The 19330-nt window shown below is 50.9% G+C and overlaps 1 protein-coding gene across 4 annotated transcripts in view; it reads left to right on the top strand.

Annotated features, from left to right (window-relative positions):
• Nucleotides 1-18684, top strand: part of PHACTR1 (phosphatase and actin regulator 1) — a 489267-nt gene extending 470583 nt beyond the window's left edge. For all 4 annotated transcript variants that reach the window (XM_061147620.1, XM_061147622.1, XM_061147619.1 and 1 more), the window contains 5 exons: nt 4967-5022; nt 9547-9608; nt 13808-13948; nt 14749-14825; nt 15638-18684. In XM_061147620.1, the coding sequence (XP_061003603.1) occupies nt 4967-5022; nt 9547-9608; nt 13808-13948; nt 14749-14825; nt 15638-15653 (352 nt within the window). In that variant the 3' untranslated portion in view covers nt 15654-18684. The remainder of the gene's footprint in view (nt 1-4966; nt 5023-9546; nt 9609-13807; nt 13949-14748; nt 14826-15637) is intronic.
• Nucleotides 18685-19330: the final 646 nt, after the last annotated feature.

Genomic DNA, 19330 nt, shown 5'->3' with positions numbered 1-19330 from the left:
CAACTTGAAAGAGTAAGTAAAAGCTGTCAATTGGCAGCGCCCTTCTTAATTCTGATACCAAACATACAAACCTGCATACAACACACTCCTTCCTACATCCTGCTGTCAAAGTGAAGAGCTGTCCCTCCTCCATCTGAATGATAAGGTCTTTTCTGCCCCTGAAACCCCAGCCCTTCCTGCTTTCTCAGGACTCCTGCACTGTCCACAGAGCCTTCTCCCTCCTTCAGTATTTAACTTCTCACCATCACCACCACTACCTCTTAACCTGGATTCTTTACATTAAACACAGGCAGTTTCCTGTCACTAAAAACGATGAAACCTCATCTGAGCCTCCTTCACCTCCCGCGCTCTGGTCCCGTCAAAGCCGGCTTCGTGGCAGAGCCCTCCTTACCTCTTGGGTCCGTTTCCTCACCTCTCTTCTCACCCACTGCAGCCTGGCTTCCGTCCCCACCGCCCCGGAAGGAGCTCCGGGTGAGCTTGCTCGTCAGCTCCCTGGTGCTCCACCCCGAGGGCAGACCCTTCAGACCCCGTCTGACCTCTCAGCGCGCCAGCCGCTTCGCTGGCCATGCCCATCTCCTTCCTCCGCTTCCGTGGTGCCACATTTCTAGTTTGCATCCTGCCTCCATGCCCTGCCCCTCCTCAAACTCTGGCAGGTTTGTCTTCCTTCATCTGAGCATTAAATTATCGGGATTCTGTAAGGCTTCATCCCAGGCCCTCTCCTCTTCCCATACTATGCTCTCTCCATTCCCCTGGCTTCAGAGTATCTATTTTGCAGACTAGCCAGAAACTTATGTCGCTGGCCTGACCCTCTCCTCTCCACCAAGCTCAGTAGACCCAGCTGCCTACTGGACACGTCCACTGTGACGCTGCACAGTCATTCTGACTCAGCGGGTCTGAACTCAGACTCATGGCCCCCTTCCACCCTTCCCCCCATCCTCAAACGCCCCCGTTCCCTTCCAGTGTTCCCCACCTTCTCAGCGAATGGCATAACCATCCATCGAGCTGTGTAAGATACGGAACTTGAGAGCTATTCGATACACCTCCTGCTTCCCCAGTGTCCACGGGCGCTGTGTCTCCGTGGTCTGTCAACATGACTCCTAAAGAGCTTGCACGTCCACCTCCATGGCCTAGCTCAGGCGCCCATCATCCAATACCGGGCGTGCAGTGGCCTCCGGGGCTCCTGCTCAGACTGCCTCTTGCATCTCCCAGCCCATCCTCTGTACAACAAACAGTGTCATCTGTTGTAAATCTGAAATGTTCATTTGTTCATCCCCTCACCCAGCCAGGGCACGGACTGCCACTCTCTGTGCCTCGGTTTCCCACTTTGTACAATGGAAATGCTGGTAGTGCTATGTCAAGGGGCTGACCTGAAGATTAAAGGAATTAGTATGCGTGCTTCTTAGAGCATGCCTGTACATTTTAGGCATTAAGTCAGCATTAGCTTATTCAGTTACTCCTATTGTTTGCAGAGAGAGAAACATAGAGTTGAATGGGTCTGTTACCTTGTCCAGGTGGATTCAGGGCGGAGCCAGGAGTAGAACCCTGGTCCCTAACTCCTGAGCTGTTTAGCACTTTGTCATTAAGCCACAGTATCATTCTCCTACCAAATCGCATTTTCAAAGTCAAAACAACTAATTATAGCATATGCCCTTTGGGAGGACTTAGCTGCATTTTATAGCTGTGATTAGCCTGGATATTATTCTCAGACCCTTTCAAGAGAAATGAAACATAAATAGAGGGGCTCATTTGAAATCATGTGTATTTAACGATAAGGCTGCCTAGTTAATAGCAGAATTTTCTCTGGTTAGAGTTCAATCGCTCATTGTTTTGTCCCCTCCAAACATGATACATAAGAAAAGCAAAAACAGAAAGGCCAGCAAAGAACCAGGCGAGGCATCTGGTCATGGGATCCATGGGCTACTTAGCACAAGCCAGTGAGTGAACCTCCTGCAGACACTTCTGGGCATAAGATTCTAAAACACTGACCCCCCACTTTTAAGATGCAAGCTCCATCTTTAATCTGGAAGGGCTTCTTCAAAACATACTATCCCCAAACCCTAGCTTCATGTGAAACCTTGGTTTTCCAAAATGGTCCCACAAAGGTGGCTGTGCATCCCTACAAAAGAAACTAGTATTTGGGGGAAAAATAAATGGAAAAGTGAGGGAGAGCCTCTAAGAAGCTCATTCTAAGTGAACTCAGGAGTTGCATTCCAGACCTATGACACTGACTTGCTCACTTGTGTAATCTCAGCTTCCCTCCTGTAGTGGGAGAATGCTGTTTTAGAAAGGATGGGAAGACTGTTGAGTCCAAATTTAGAACCTTGAGGATTGTGAATTTCCAGATACCCAGCTGACCCTTATCAATGCAGATAAATAATACCTTCATGGGATGTTTTATAAAATAAAGAATAGATGCGAAAATGTTCTTATAAACTTGAGAACACTTTGGGATTACCATTTCCAGCAGTCTCCAAGGTGCTCCCAAGCACCTTAAAGACAGATATCCAATCCAAACTTCTTTCTCTGGCATTGAGGCCCACTCCCTATGAGTAGCCTATATGGCAATGATATTGGAGCATCATAGAATCAGCTGTCAGTGAGCACTGGATTTAAAATAGTTAAACTTGGCGACTCCATGGACTTTATTTTCACTCTGGGTCTCTCTCAGTGTCCATGATGTAAGCGAAAATGTTAGTCGCTCAGTCATGTCTGACTCTTTGCAACCCCATCGACCATAGCCCGCCAGGCTCCTCTGTCCCTGGAATTCTCCAGGCAAGAATACTGGAGTGGGTTGCCATGCCCTTCTCCAGGGGTTCTTCCCCACCTAGGGATTGAACCTAGGGCTCCTACATTGCAGGTGGATTCTTTACAGTCTGAGCCACCAGGGAAGCCCCCATGATGCAAACATCTTGCCAGCTCGAGACACCAGTTGCTGACGTTTGGGAAGGGACTATGACCTCTGCTGCTAGAACAGCGCCGTTTTCTGCCGGAAGGACTCGGAGGGCCTCAGACTCCTTCCCCAGTGTTCTCACCTCACACATACCTCATCCCACTGAGGGAAGCAGAAAACTGAATAATTAATTGCAGGGTTGTTAAATAGTTTCCAGGAGTCTCAAAAATACCAACATATCTGTGATGCTGAAGCCCATTGTGTGATATTTCCTGGAACTTCATCTGGACATGTAGTCCTCCTCTTTTTTTTTTTTTTTTTTTTTTTAAATTTTCAGGCAGTCGGCGTTATAATTCAACATCTGCATATACTGCAGAGCGATCACCACCACAAGTCTAGTGACCATCTGTCACAGTACAGTTGGCCACCTTCACCCATTCTACCCACCCCCAGTCCCCTTCCCCCGGTAACCATTATTCTGATCTCCGTATCTATTTGTTTTTGGTTTTATTGTGTTTGTTCATTTGTTTGGGAGTCTTTTAGATTCCACATAGGCGTGAAATCATACAGTATTTGTCTATGTGTGACTTATTTCACTTAGAATAATACCTTCATGTTGTCACGAATGGCAAGGTGTCATACGTTCTATGGTTGAATAATATTCCATTGTGTGTATGTACCACATCTTCTTTATCCAGTCATCCATCAGCGGTCACTGACGTTGTTTCCATATCTTAGCTGCCGTAAATAATAGTGCAATGAACACAGGGGTGCAGATATCTTTTTGAGTTAGCGTTTTCATGTTCTTCAGACAAATACCCATGAGTGGAATATCTCGGTCGTATGGTAGTTCCATTCTTAACTTTTTGAGGAACCTCCTTACCGTTTTGCATGATGGCTGCCCCCATTTACATTCCCACCAACAGTGGGCCCCCATCCCTTTCCCCCACATGGTTGCCAGCATTTGTTTTATGTGGTCTCTTGGATGATGGCCATTCGGACGTGTTTGCAGTGATCTCTCATTGTGGTTTTGATTTGCCTTTCCCTGGTAATTCCTGATGTTGAGCGTCTATTCATGTACCTGCTGACCATCCATATGTCTCCTTCGAAAAATGTCTGTGCAGCTCCTCTGCTCATTTTTTAATCAGGTTGTTTGGTTTTATTGGTGGTTGATGTGTATTAGATCTTTATATATTTTGGATTTTAACCCCCTATCGGGTATATGATCTGCAGCTATCTTCTCCCACGCAGTAGATTGCCCTTTTGTTCTGATGATGATTTCCTTGGCTGTGCAGAAGCTTTCTAGGATGATGTAGCCCCGCTTGTTTTTGCTTTCGTGTCCCTCGCCTTTGGAGTCAGATCCACTAAAGCATCTCTAAGAACATGTAGTGTCTCCTCTTTGGTGTCCTTCCCAGTCTCTGTCCTACATGGTACCCGCCTGTTGCCCGCCCCCGCCCCCTGCTGTTGCATCATAGCCAGTTCACATACTGGCTGTGATGCTTCACTTGCTCTGGCTAAATTACATGCCAGCACCAAGTGTCATCCCTGTTCCTCTTCATTTGTCATCCCGTGTCTAATGAGGCTCTGGTGGCGATGGGTGGGGACCAGAAGAGCAGCTATTGTTCTCTGCAGACAGACTTGCTCTCTCCCGACTCCCCGGGGCCTTGAGCCTCTTTGTACTTTGAGTCTGCACAGACATGGCAAGAGGCAGGCTCTAGCCTCAGGGTCAGGGGAGAAAGGCAGAGGCCATGATCTCAAAGTTAGGAGGCCCCAGCGAAAGAATGAGACTTCTGTGATGAGAGTTCATGGGCCTGGAGGCCGGGGGAGCAGGGCAGGGGAGGGGCCGCCGGAGGGAGGAGGGTCAGCTCCACGTGACATCACGTCGAGTGGCTTTCCTGGGCTTGAAATTGAGGAACTGAGGAGGCGTTGGTGGTGAGCGTCAGTCTCTGAGAGCGCAGGATGGAACAGGCACCCCAGCCTCTGACTCTGCCTCCCGTATCTGCGACGGCTGGGGAGATTAATGACCCAGGGAGGCTATGACATGGTCCAAAAACTTTTCCTGGATTTTTTCCGCAGGCGACTGAGCCAGAGGCCGACTGCGGAGGAGCTGGAGCAGAGGAACATTTTGAAACGTAAGTGACGGAGCCCGTGGCAAACCCTGAGGTTTCATGATCGCTTTGGTTATGGTATATCACAGCAAGCCGCTGGGCTTCTCCTGTGTGCTTGTGTGGGAAGGATTGAGACCCTCTCTGGTCCTGGAGGCTTCACCCCTGTGTGTTAGACCACCCGAGACAGCCTCCCCGCCAAGAAAGCAGCTTCGAATCCACTTGGTTCATGAAGAGCTCAGGGTCTCCAAGAAAGAACCTGCCCTTGAGTGGGCTGCAGAGTCAGAGGGGCTGGAAAGTTCGAGCAAGATAACTTCTTGTTAAATGAGAGCTGGGGTTGCCTTTAAAGCCAAACTGGCTTAAAAACTGCAAATACGATACTGACGGCTAAAATAGGGCAGATAGCCGTTTGAAAACTAGAACCAGAGGACGTGACTTTCCTGCTGCAGCTGGCTGCTGCTGATAAAATCCCCCCTCCCTCTGAGCATTCAGTTGATAGTCTAAGAAAGCATTTTCCAGTGGAAATCCTTTCTGGCCTCCTCTTGGGCCTCCCACAGCCAGCTGCTGGAGTAGCTGCTGAAGCTCTCTTTCCAGAAAGTCTCACTGTCACTCTTATCTGCGGACAGAAAAAAATGAACGAGCCTCTTGTTTGGTTTAGGACACAGAGATAATTTGAGTATGTAGAGAAAATCCATGTGGTGCTTAAAATATTTGTTTTAAAAATGCTAAAAGAAATCACCTCATGGACACCAACCAGCATTCCTCAATTTGGGGGGGGTGGAGATATTCAATAATTGAAAAATAAAACCTCTCTGCTTCATCGCAGAATACTCTTATCAACACTGCCCTCTAGATGGTCAACAGATGTTTCTAGTTTAATTCAGGCCCTTTGTCCCCACACACCCATCCCTTTCTCTCTCCAGAAAAGAGAAATACATGCTATGCAGTTTTACATAGCAAACACACACACACCACACAGAGTCATGTGAAGCCTCTGCATGAGTGACTGGGTATTTCCACCACAACCAAACAACAATGTTCTTGATTTTACTTTTCTCGCCTTCCTCATTGTGGTCGTGTGGCTGGCTGTTGTGTTTCCCCTGGGAAGGCTGTGTTCTTGGAGGGGGGGTGGCCCAGAGCACCCCCACCTGCATGCTCTGTACCTGCACCCACATCCTGCCCCTTTGCTCTAGGCTGTGGCCACTCCCTCACCTCTTGGGGGTGGTACCTTCAGCCTTGACCTTCCTCAGTCCTCAGGGCACCTAATCGACTCCCCAGATCTCTGGGAGGTTGTATATATGATTATTCTTCCTAACCCAGGGATGCCTTTCAACAGTATCTCCGAAGTTTACTTCGAGCTGAAACAGATTGAGAACTCTTTCAGATGGCTTCCCTGGTTAGGGAAACCTTTGGCTTCTGTGTCTCCCTTTCTGTCCCAACTTGATAACCTGACCCGTTAAAAATTGTCCACATCAGAGGGAAGAACAAACAGGTGGCCGTTGATTTCTAACGCAGAAATCCAGTGAGCGTGCTTCCTCCTTCCTCTGCCCCGCCACCCGCTCTTGTGCCTCACACGCATCCGTGGTCTGAGGACTCTGTGCTCTGATGGGTTACACTGTACCTGGGGCCCTACCCTGACTCTTACTTGGGAAGAAGCTGAACCCTTCTGGGGACTTGTTCGGTTTCAGCAGATGAGTGCTTCTGTCGGTGGGGGCAGAGGTTTTGGAAAGAGAAGGCAGGGAGTCCCCAGCTCACCAGCTCCTGTGTCTCATCTGTCCAGATCCCCGAGAGACGACAGGCAGGCCCTCGAGTTGCTTTCTTCTCACCCTCCAGAAAGATGCTGGGGTCGTAGAGGTGGTTGCTTGTGTCGAATAAGTCTGTGGGCTCAGGTTCGGGGGAGCAAAGGGCCGCCCAGCTGCTCCTGTGGTTCCCTTTCGTTCTGTGGCCTCTTCCGTCATGTCCTGTTTGAACAGCTGCAAATTGAGGGACCACTTGACCAAGTTCAAACAGGGTCATCATTTTGCAGTTTCAAAACTTTTTGAACAGGAGCTTTATTTTTCTTGCTGGTTCTTTGTTTTCTCCCATGTTCTGAAACTTTGTTTTCTGAAATACGTGTGTCTTTTTCTTCTCTCTCTTTAAAAATATATTGTGATTGTTAAACAAGAAATGTTTTGTGGCATCAGAAGATACCCTCAAATGGTGTAGTCTGAGAATTATCATCTGGGCTTTAAGTCACGGGAGGTAGCATGTCTCTAAGGTTGCGGGAGGGTGGGCAGCCTGGGCTGGGGGTGCTGGAGCTTTGAGAGCCCCCGCCTTCCCGGCCCTGGGGGTGGTACCTGCTCCACTGGGCAGCCAGTGAGACATCAGGCCCGTCTGAGCGCACAATGAGCTGTCTGGTGGTGGCGGCAGTGATGACCTCGAGGGCTTTTCCTGGTCTCACTTTCTCCACTTGCCTAATGGGGTTGTGTTGGTACCTACTGCCTGAGAATTCTTGACCCTGACTTTGTAAATGGCTTTGAACTAAAGGTCTAGATTCCATTGGTGATAGGTCGGGGCCCCCACCCATCAGAGGGACCTCAGGAACACATGTAGGAGATGAGAGGGCAGGGTGCTGACTCTCATGGCCCAGCAGGGGGCCTGTAGGATGAGAAGGCCCCCGAGTGGAGTCCGAGGCAAGTAACCAGTAATGAGGAGGGCTGGCCCCCAAGCAAAATCGGATTGGGAAGAGGCGGTGTGTTTGAGCAAGAAGAAGAGCTGGACTGTGTGTCTAAAGTATTAGCCATGGAGTGTGCAGCCCGCCCCTCAGTTCCCTTGGGCCTTTCTGTCAATTTCCAAGCCAAAGAGCAGGAGCCTAGGCAATCTCTTGGGCCTCTGCTGGCTCTAATACGCTGTGAGTCTGTCCATTTTTAACCCAGTGCCCACGAGCTGCCTCCTGGGCGCTCACCATCCACTCGAGACCTTTCCGTCTGGCGGCCTTCCCATCTGCAGATGCAGCTGTCGGCACGAGGTGGGGGGCACCCTTCTTCTGGGTCTAACTGGGAGATCTTGGAGAGACTTGTTCATCCAAAGGTGGTAACAGCTGACTAGTTGAATGGGTGTTTAGTCCCGAAGAAATTCACATTTTTCAAAGGAACTCTGGAAGGGGAGGGAGGACCTTTCAATTCAAAGGAAGGCACTCTCCTGTGGGGTTTGGGACCGCGAGGACCCCTGGGGACCTCAGCCAAGAGCCGGATGTGGGCGTTTCTGTGCTGCCCTGTCCACGATCCTGATCCTCACAGGCGGTCAGAGTGGCCACACCGTGTCCCTGGGGGGTGGCGCAAGGGCCTGAGTTGTGCTCTGACTCATCCTTGTTCCTTCTGGCGGGAGGCGTTGCCACTTGCAGTGTGAGTTGGCTGAGGTTGCGGTTGCTGGCAAGGAGGGGCAGGGGGACCCCACTTCTAGGCACGAGGGGGCCGCACTTGTAAAGATCTGGGCTCTACTGAGACCACGGACTGTCACGTGCGTCCTGATAAGTCAGTGGAGTTATGGAAACATCATTTACGTCAGTGGTTTCACATGGGCCCTCTTGATGCAGACGGTGCCGACGTCAAGTCGCCGTGGTGGCCTCTTTCTGAAGGCATCCTCGATTCAGTAGACAAGACACAAGGGCATTGGGCCCAGGCTGACGTTCATGGTTTTCCTCGAGTCAGACAGTACTGGGCTGCGATCTGGGCTTCCATCCCAAGGCCTGGGAGGAAAGTGAGGTACCCACGTCATCCGGTTACTTAGATGTGCCCACATTGTCTGTCTGCCACATCTCTGCTCCTTTCCCCAGACCCTCTTACCTACACACACCTGATGCTAAGTCACCCCCCATATTGTGCTGAGAATGTTTAAGCTCTGAAGTTTGCTCTAAGATGCTCCTTAAAAGTCGAAATGCAGGCCATTGTACCTCACACTGTGGCCTCCCACATGCTCTGTGGACTTCTTGGAAGATTCAAAGAATTAATGGAATCAGGGCTTGCAAAAGGTGAGCGTTTTGCAGATCCAGCCTCTGCATTTGTCATTAGCCGTACCTCGTGTTGTTTCTGTGGGGGTCTGGCCTCTGTTCCTTCCAGGCAGGACACCGGGTGCCCCGGACCACCTCACAGTGAGACCCCTTAGGTCACTGTGAGGCCTGAGGCAGAGCTGAGCGAGGCCCAGCTCTTGTCCAGAGGAGGGCACCTCCCCGCTCAGAGGACGCGCCTGTCACTGTGAGCAGCACCCGCTCTCTCAGGACCCACCTCCTTGCCATGTGGTCCCACCTCCTGACCCAGCATCTCTGCCTGCAGACCCGGGAGGAACCCCATGTGACATGAAGAAGGCGAAGTAAGGTTGACCCACTCACCCCCCGTTTGAAACAGTGCAGGCAGCTTGGAGAGTGTCCCCACGAGTAGAAGGGTGGCTGCGGTCCGGAGGCAGAACTATCCTCCTGAGACTGTGAGCTGCTGGGCCTAGAACCTGCGGAGGTTCAGAGGGTGCATCCTTGTGACACGCTGCAACCAAAACCTAAAACTCCTACGTTTCTTTCAGCTCGGAATGAACAAGAGGAACAAGAGGAGAAGAGAGAGATCAAGAGGAGGTTAACTCGAAAGGTGAGAAGGTTCTCTGTGCCAACGGGGCTGGGATAGGAGGCCACCTGCCCCTTGGGTGTGGGCCTTCCCGCTGCCTGGCCTGCTGGAGGTGACATCAGTGGTTCCATTCCTCAGGTGTCAGGACGCATGGCTCTCTAGACTCTCCAGGGGCCAGTGGTCATGCAGTTTCACGACCTTTAGTCCTGCTGGCTGCTGACGCTCTGTGTTGCTTGGTTTTGTGACAGTGGCTTACCCCTCCAAGCAACTTGATATCAGGTGTATTATATTTGCAGTTACAGTAAATATTCTGTGGCTTAAAATTCACTGTAATCCCGTCTCTCAGTAGGAAATTCACTATCAACATCAGTAGCTCAAAATGTGTAAGTTATTTGCTATGACCCTGGAAAGTGCAAGTTTTCCTTGTCTCCCCGATACTGCTCCTGACCTACTACCCAAGAACTATTTATTATGCTAAATCCAATTAATTAGGAAAATGTCAACTATATTGATAAACTAATGGAGATGTTTGAAAAGCACTTAGATAATTTATATATTTTTAAATTTAAAAACCCCCAAAATAGATGGCTTGGCAATGCAATGTAGACCCACGCAGATCTAATTTGGAGTGACCTCTTTGATAAGAAGCTCTTTATCTGAGGCTATTCTTGGGGGACATTGAGAGAAAGATACTTAAAGCTTAAAGATAGTTAAGAGGCACATCAAAATTAATTTTTAAAGTTTTTATTAATGGATTTTTCTCCATGGACGTATAATGCAGAGGAGGAAATTCACAGATCCTGAAATACCATACCAGTTACTAAGGTGATTTGTTTCTCAATGCTTTCTCACCCTTAGAGCATCCCAAACATCTGGTGACAAGGTAAAGGCCATCCCAATTAAAAGGAGTAAGATAAGCAAGGGCCTGAGAGCCAGTGATGGGCTGGTGTCCCCTGGTGGGAAACCACAACAAGCCCTCAGGACCCTCACCCCAGTCCAGGTCTGGTTCTCACATCCTTAATGGATGCAGGGCACCCCATTTCTTGAGACTGAGCAGTGAAGGAGACCAGGGGAGATGCATTAGACAGTTCTAAGTGGGTCCTTGGAATGATGACGATATCAAAAGGCGACAAAACAACTCCTTGTTTCTGATACAGAAAGGTCTAGACATTCAGAAACAAATGTTTAATCAGCTTCTTGTAACGTTCATGGGAGTTGATTGCTGGTACCCTCCCCCCAATTCTCCTAAACCTGAGGGTTCCCTGCTAAAAGCTAGTAATACGGAAAGATTTGGACATGAAATTAATTTTCTCCTTAAAAAAAAAAAAAGTATATGATCTTGCAGGGGAAAACCTGACTAACTGCATAATTTGGCAGGAAGGGGTGAGAGAAGCGAGTTTCCTCCCACACTCATCTCCCCTGAGAGGGGTCCCCAAATACCCATCGTTCTTGCAGGTCTTCAAGATAAATGCCTCTTCCTCCTCCCAGTTACCTCTCTCTCCTTCTCCCAGGAAAAGTGCCTTGTAATTTCAGTATCTGCCATCCCCTGGGACTGGCTCGGGGAATTATAGATAATGAGCCTGAGGGAAGGGATAGGCTGTTCTTATAAGGGAGACTGGAAGCAGCTTGCACATCTGGCTTCTGTGAACAGAGGTGTGGGGCCTGGCAGCTGCTAGGGAATCTGTGCCACCTCCTAGCCCTGGACACATTCTGCTCCTCAGGAGCCTCTATCACAGCAAGACCAGATGTCAGAGGTGTGTGGGGTGGGGGGTGCTTTCCCGTACCTTCCCTCAGCCCCAGGACTGCCTCCATATCCTTCTGTCAAGACCTTGTGAGAAAGAGAAAACACAGTAGCGGATGCTGTTGGCTACAGACCAGGCATTCTCTTCAGCCAAACTGAGACGAACCTGAAGCATATAATTTTTTATCTTTCAGTAGATGCCTGTTTCCCACTTCCAAAAAAATTGCTAGCTAGCTTTATGGATAGATGAGAAGAAGGGAGGGAGGCTGGCTGGAAGGGAGGAAGGCAGGCAGGGAAGAAATTTATGTGGGTCAGGTTGTATTAATAGTGGAATTTGGGTCTTGACATGTACCCTTTTGTTGAGCGTTTGCAAGTGATACTTTTGCTGCTGTAGATAAAAACATAACGCTGCCAACCTCTACAGAGATTCTTTCCTTAGCATCCAGGCAGGTAACTTGCGTTCACTTTACCTGGAAGGTGAGAGCCAGTTGTGAGCCAAAGGCGCCTCTCCTGAGCCCACATGGCTAGGCTTGTGAGCCCTCAATCATGACGGAATCCCAGTGGTTTTTAAGAGATTCTCCCAGCAGGAAAACCCGGGGCTCTCCTGGCTCACTCGTAGCACCTGGGCCCACTTCCTCATTCCCGTCCGATTCAGGCATGAAAAAAAGAGTGCCTTACCTTCAGAGCCAATCTCAACATTTCTGTTCACTCCAGACTCTACCATAGACAGGCTATACGCAAAATCCTGACCACGATTTCCGGAAATTGAAATTAGAAATTCCGTGCTCTGTCTGCCACCCCAGGGTAAACCTCAGTCAGAAACACACACTGGGGCTCTGAGTGGGAGACCTTGTCATGACGGTGTTATGGTCGATGTCTGCCTGTGTTATAATGAGGCACTCAATTGGCTCAGAATGTAAAGAATCCGCCTGCCAGTGCAGCAGACCCGAGTTCCGTGCAGCAGACCCGAGTTCCGTCTCTAGGTCAGGAAGATCCCCTGGAGGAGGGCATGGCTACCCACTCCAGTATTCTTGCCTGGAGAATCCCATGGTCAGAGGAGCCTGGTGGGCTACAGTCCATGGGTTGCAGAGAATCAGACATGACTGAGCATATTATGGAAAATGTCTCCCTCTGTTATAATGACACTGTGAAGCTCCCTGCACTCATTTCTGAGTCAGGATAGACCCCCATATTTGCTGACAGCAAACCCTGACCATCAAGCCCAGGAAACCTCTGGTTTCCTGCAAGAGGCCACTGCTGACACCAAAATGCCTGAGAAACCCAGGACAGAGGGGGAGCTGCACAGTGGCTAGAGCGGGGACCAGTCACACCCAGCATGCCTGTGATCCCCAGGTCTCTGCTCCCTTGGCCGAGGGGTGGCAGCAGGCTGCCTGGGTCCTGTCTGGGGCCTGGCGCGCGCTGTCCCCATCCTGTTCAGGGCCGGCCAGGCAGCCATCTGATTATGTTCTTCCACTGTAGGCCAGTTGGCAGCAAGCTGGAACATTCTGGCACTGGCCTAAGGTGTATTGTAGCTGCGTAAGAGAGAGTCAGAACAGCCAGAGGTGGTTTGGGTTTGCTTGCATGTGTTTGTTTTATAGGCCTTTGTGCTAAGATTCTGTTTGACTGCATCTTCTATTAATAGAATTAAATACAGTCTAGGGCTTAGAGAAAAATTGCTTTTAAATAACATTGGTTAAACATGAATAGACAGCATCCTAAAGAGAGAGCAACTGTGTTGCTCCAGAAGAAACAAACCTAGTGACAGAAAGAGATGACAGAAACCTCAACCTCGAGTTGTGAAAGTACCAAGGGAGCGTGCTAGCGGGTGACACGGGAGATGGTGAAATGACTCGCTTGCTTCATTCCTTCACCGCAGACTTCTCTCGAGAGCCTGTCCCGTCTTCCTCAGCATCAACGCAGACTCACTCTGCCTTTGTGGATGCACCTTTCATCTGAGCTAGTGAGGGGCAGGGTCTCCGTGATCGCATAAATCAACATACTCCTAATTCCTGCACACCCCCAAGTCTGCAGATACTTTTTTTGTGTCTAGAATACAAAGATTACAAACCCATCTTGCAGAGAGCACTAAATTTGACACACAGAGGTCAGTTCATGAATCCAGAATAATACAAACCTGTTGTGTAAGGTTTCTGTTCCCCTGATGGGAAAGGCAGATACATGTGGGAAGACCCATCACACCCACGCAGAAAGACACACTCCAGTGTTGTTCCGCAGCCTGGCTGCTTGTCTGGAGAGTCCTGGAGGCAGCTCACGAGACAGTCAGCTCCTTCACAGAGACCTAGAGAAGTCCCAGGTCCCGGAGTCAGGAGTCCTGGGTCCCCCAGGCCCTGCCCCTCCCTGGTGTGTGATGCGTCAGCTGCGCCTCTCCACCTCATGTTCTCACCTGTAAATTCACGGGTGGACCAAGTGATCTAAAACGTGGCTGGTTGACCGCATCCGTGTCTCTCTCTCTCTCCCGCAGCTCAGCCAGAGGCCCACAGTGGAGGAGCTTCGGGAACGGAAGATCCTTATCCGCTTCAGCGACTACGTGGAGGTGGCCGACGCTCAGGACTATGACCGCAGGGCCGACAAGCCCTGGACCCGCCTCACCGCTGCCGACAAAGTGAGAGGGGTGGGGAGGGCCGCCCGGGCCTCATGGCCGGGCGCTGGGTCTCTAGCCTGCTGCTGGGAGCCTGCACGGAGCCCAGGAGCAGAGCCAGGGTGCCCGGGTGGACACTGGAGGCTGAGGGCCTGGCAGGCAGGCTCCGGGAAAGGGCTGCACTCCTTCCCTTAGTTTGGTTGGGGAATCTGGCCCACCAGCTCTGGAAAGGTCCATCCTGGGGTGTCACTGTGCATTCTGAGCTTAGATCCACCACAGGAAGACCAGGGGCTGACCTTTCAATATGCACCAGGGACCCAGGATGTGGGCCAGGTGGACGGGCCCTCTCGCTCGCTGCCTGGATGAACAGCTCTGGGCAGAACCCCAAATCGAACTGTTTGCATCTTAGATTTGGGGGGAGGGGATTCTTTGTAGGTTCTAAAGGGCTTCCCTGGTGGCTCAGATGGTAAAGAATCTGCCTGTGATGCAGGAGACCCGGGTTCGATCCCTGAGTCGGGAAGATCTCCTGGAGAAGGGAATGGTTACCCATTCCAGTTTTCTTACCTGGAAAATCCCATGGACAGAGGAGCCTGGTGGGCTACAGTCCACAGGGGTGTAAAGAGTTGGACACAACCGAGTGACTAACACTTCCACTCTCTAAAGGGTATCTCAGGGTGACTGTGTTTCTCCCAGTGGAAAGAATCCACTTTAAGCACCTGTCTGACTTTGTCGAAGAGGAAAACTATGTTTTCAGGAATAAAATAGAAGGTGAGCTGCTGTCTGCTTCCTCCACACAAACACACACGGGCTTCTCTTTCTTCCAGGCTGCCATTCGGAAGGAGCTCAACGAATTTAAAAGCACTGAAATGGAAGTTCACGAATTGAGTAGACATTTAACAAGGTTAGTGTCAAGAGGTTTCTTTTTCCTTCTTTCCCCCTTCAAATTATATTTACCCCTAAACTGAACAATCCTCGCTGCTTCTGGAGGACAAGTGCTGTGCAGTGGTGGGTGTGGTAAGGGGGAAAGATCCACATGGATGGGTCCCATAGGTTCCACCGTGGTTACTGAAAGTAGAGGGGAGTGTGTCAGAGGTCTGGACTGAATGCAGCCTTCTCAGAGCCCGTAAACTAAAGATCTGCTGAGTGCCGGGCCACGATGGGGTGGGTATTTATGAAAACATAAGCTGAGGAGGAAAGGTCATTGCTGATTACAGCAGAGACCAAACCGGGGCAGGGTACCAGATCCACGTGGCACTTCTGTGTGGAGTCACGCCTGTGGTCCTTTTCCCAGACAGTCCTGTGTGCTGCTGCTTGGCAAAACTGAAGCAGACCGAGATTGGAGGGACTTACACGAGGTCACAGGGCTGGTTAGCAACAGGCCATCAACTCCCTTCTGCCTCTCTCCTTGGCAGAACATTGGGAGAAACAGTGCCTGACTCGATGGAAGCTTGGGGTCCCCGCCTTGCTGCTGAGTCCTTACCTGGGCTGCGGCCCCCGTGGGGAGCTCCAGACTAAACTTCTCCAAAACCATGGGTGCACTTGATGGGCCTCAAGTTCTCCAGGGGTCCTATGGAGATTTATTTGCCTTTGGTTGGAGATTTAAGCCTCCCTGTGGCTGTCACAAACAAGGACAGAGGCTGGAGAGCTTAGCTTTGTCAGGCCCGACACCGTGAGCAGCTGCTGGGTCTTGACTGAGTTGTTTTGTGTTCCTAGGTTTCACCGACCTTAACAGTCGAATTCCTCTTGAGTGCTATGCTGTCTTCAAAACATAAATTTATAAGAACCATAAGTGCTGGTATTTATTCACTTCCCCATTATGATGTAAATCTTCTGAACTGCCTTTTTTTTAAAAGAAGAAGAAAAAGAAAAGGAAACACAGTCAGGATTCTGTTTGCAAAAACACGATGGTTACAGCTCTGTGGTCAGAGCTGCCGGCGCCACCGCGGATAAGGGACCATGCCCCGTCCCGGGGCACCGAAGACCTGCCCGCATTCGGCGCGGCCATGGGCCTCAGGCCAGCAGGTACCGTGTTCGCTGAGGCTCCCGCGAGCCTGTGCCGCCAAAGTGTCTGTCACTTGAGTCCAGAGAATGCCAAGCCGGTGGATCTGTCGTGGGACGACTATGCAGAAGCAGGCGGTCCAGGGGTGGTGCCCGATCAGGAGGCTGCTGAAGGAGTCCACACCACCCACACAGTGAACTAAGGGGAGAGCCCTTCCCCGGGGGAGCCTGTGGTCGCCGGGCTGTCCTCAGAGTGCGTGCGCTCCAGGTGCAGAGGCGGGCACGAGTGCCCGTCCTGTCCCCTCTGGCCGAGCCGGCTGCCCTCCAGGAAGCTCTGGTGTTGCAGGGGAAGGCTGTCGTTAGACAAGCCTGGAGTCATGGGCGATCTTACACATGCCAGCAGCCTCTGCTGTCTTGGTGGCATCATGCGTGTGAGCGTACAGTCTCTGTGGAGGGCACCCAGGCTGGGATGACCAACTGCGTGGCTGATGTTCATTCTCTCTGCGTTGTACCCCAGGGCTGGGGACCGGGTGGCCAGGCCCTTAACGGCCTCTGAGTCGAGGACCAGGCCAGGATCCATTCCTGAAGGGCTGGCTTCCCCCAGTGGCGTCCTCCACAGCAACCCAAGGCCCTTCCAGGCTGGCGTACCTGGAGGTGTTGGGGCAGAAGCCCCAGCATTGGGGTAGACACCGGCCCCGCCCGCCGGGAGGTACCTGCTTCTCCAGGGAGCATCCCTCGTCTCCGTCTGGAGACTGGTGAGGGTGACTGAGGTGGGATCTCTGTCTGTCCTTCTCACCTGTGATCACAGGAGAGTGGTGGGGGCCACTCCAGACCCTGACTGCTCTCCGCAGGGGCCGCCTGAGCTGCTTCTGGTTTCCTTCCCCTGGGGCCGTGGCCGCAAAGCTCCACCTGGCCTTCTGGCGATCACCATGGGTGATCTTGGTCGTTCCACCAGCTCTCCCAGTGATGGCTCGTGCCCCACCACACAGGCCCAGGCTTTAGGGTGATGCCAGCTTGGCCTTCACAAAAAAAAAAAAAGGTAACCAGTCCCCACCCCAAGCTGCGTGGGATCACGTTACCCTGGGGCTGCCCCGCCATCACCACGGGTGAGGGTGGGCTCCTCCTCCGCTGGCGCTCATGGCTCCCCGGGGCAGCATCACCGTGCACCTGGTGGGGAGCTCGGGCAGTGTTCCAGGCGGTGCCCGCCAGCCAGTGCCAAGCTGGCGCACACTTTCCTCACAGCGCCTGGTGCCCAGCCCTGGTAAAACGCATCACCCCCTTCCTTTCCCTCTTTGAATGTTGAATCCCGATAGTTAACTGCCGTGGGTGGAGGTGTTGTTCAGGGAAAACGTGGCCAGGATTTTAGCGTGGCTGTAAACACTGTCTTCCCGAAACTTACTGACATTTGAATGTGCAGATGGTGTGATGAAGGATGCGGGGCTCTTCTGTGCAACTCCTCTGCGTGGGCATGTGTTCCTGGCCGAGGTGCCCACCTTGGCTGGGGTCTGAGCCTGGGCTTCTAGTGGCGTGATGGTCAGCCTCCGCCTGGCCCAGGAGTGAGTCCTAAGGGACCTCGTTCCACTGCCTGGACGCCTACCACACAGGCCAGGGGCTTCTCTGTGGGCCTGGGTTCCAGGCCTTTCAGATTCTTGGGAACATGATGCCTCAAGTTCCTTGCAGCCCGCCTGCCAGGGGTCCCGGGTTCCCACCCAAAGTGCCCCATTGTTGCAGCCACTTTGCACATGGAAGAAACTGAACGCAGTTTCTGCTTCTCCTGCAGAGTAGCTTTTTCCGGAAGTAACTCCCTGCAACTTGAAGGGTGCCCTTCCCGTGTCACTGCCCCCGAGCTGGGCTCTCCCAAGCCCATTGGAAGCGGCTTAGCAACCTCTGTAGGTCACAGGGTGGACCTCTGATGTCTTTCCTTTCTTGAAATCTTGAGGTGTTTACAGAAATCTATCCAAATTTCCTTTTTGCCACATTGTTAAAACACCTGAAAAAAAATGTATTTCTTTCCAAAATGACAATTTGATATGAGGGGGGTGGAAAAAAGGTAGGCTGGCTGGTTTACAGAGCACCTTTTTTTCTGAAAAAGCTACAATTGGAGCTTTTTGTCATTTGCATTAGCACAAGAACAACCTGAGATTTCTCAAATCAAAACGTTTCCCTCTGATCAAACACTGCCCGAGGTCCCCACCCCATCCAGGACTGAGGAGACTGCCATGGGCCTACCTGCTCCTTGGAAATCGCTGACCTATTCCTCCCCAAAGGCCCTCAAAGCTCTGTAAAACTTTAGCCTTTATGTCAGATTAGAGAAACCAAACGATGTGACGGTGGATGTGATGAAAACCTCCGAGCTTATTTTTCTCCTGCCTATGAACATGTATTTATACTTGCCGAATGAAAACCGTGATGTGCGCTTCAGTGAATGGAATTTCAGGCTCCCCCTGTGCACAGTCAGCGGGCGAAGGTCACCTTCAACGACTTTTTCTTCCCATTTGTCTCTTGATCCCCCAAATGGTTGCTTTTCTCTGGTTGCTTCCCGGGTGTCTGTACATAGTTTGTCTTTGTACCGGAGCGCGCTCCCGTGTTCTGCTTTAACAGACGACGGCTGTATGAGGAAGACAATGTAAATAGAATACAAATTAAACTGGAGCTCTGTGGCCTAGGTTTTGTACAGACAGAAACTGCATGGTATTTAAATTATTGTTTGTCTCTGATGATGTATGCAGTTTCTTTAAAAACAAACCAAAAAAAAAAGTCTTAAAAAAAAAAAAAAACATTTCCTTGACTCCTGTGTGTTTTTATCGACAACCAGCAGGAGCCACCAAAAATTCTTAGATTGGTTGGGGGGAGTGGTAGGTCAGCTCATCAGCAGAAGAACAAGTTATGAAGACACAGAACCACCTGATGTAGCTGGTATCACTGGGGAAGGGAAGGACTGCTGCACATACATGAATGGACTTTCTAGGTAAGTTCTAGCATACAAAGTTTTTTTTTTTTTTTCCTTCTAAATGTCTCAATATCTAAATGTATTTCCAGTTTTCTGTCCTTTAGTAATCTGGGAATGTTATAAATTACTGTCCCCGAGCAAAAGCCCCAGATGACTTTGCTCTTGGGAGTACATATGTCTGTCTCCTTTCTTGAGCAACCTGAGTGTTTATCCTGTAAAAGCCGAGATCTTTTTATCACGTAACCTTTTGGTCCCAGGGTGTCTTTCTGGAGGTTTTAGGGGAAGCACAAAGGGCTGCAGGGCTTGCTGGCTGCGTTTTAGGTGAGGACACTACCAAAGACGCCCTTGGTCTGCTCACAGGAGGGTGGCTTGGGGAAGGCGACCTGGCACGGTGCCGTCCCCCTGTGCCACCGCCTGGGACCACCTGGGTGTCCTTCCCTAGTGCAGATGCCACTGCC

This window comes from Dama dama, chromosome 7 (genome assembly GCF_033118175.1).
Source record: "Dama dama isolate Ldn47 chromosome 7, ASM3311817v1, whole genome shotgun sequence".
Classification (NCBI taxonomy): Eukaryota; Metazoa; Chordata; class Mammalia; order Artiodactyla; family Cervidae; genus Dama; species Dama dama.
Note: the sequence above shows the minus strand (reverse complement) of the source record. Positions and strands in the feature narration are given on the sequence as shown.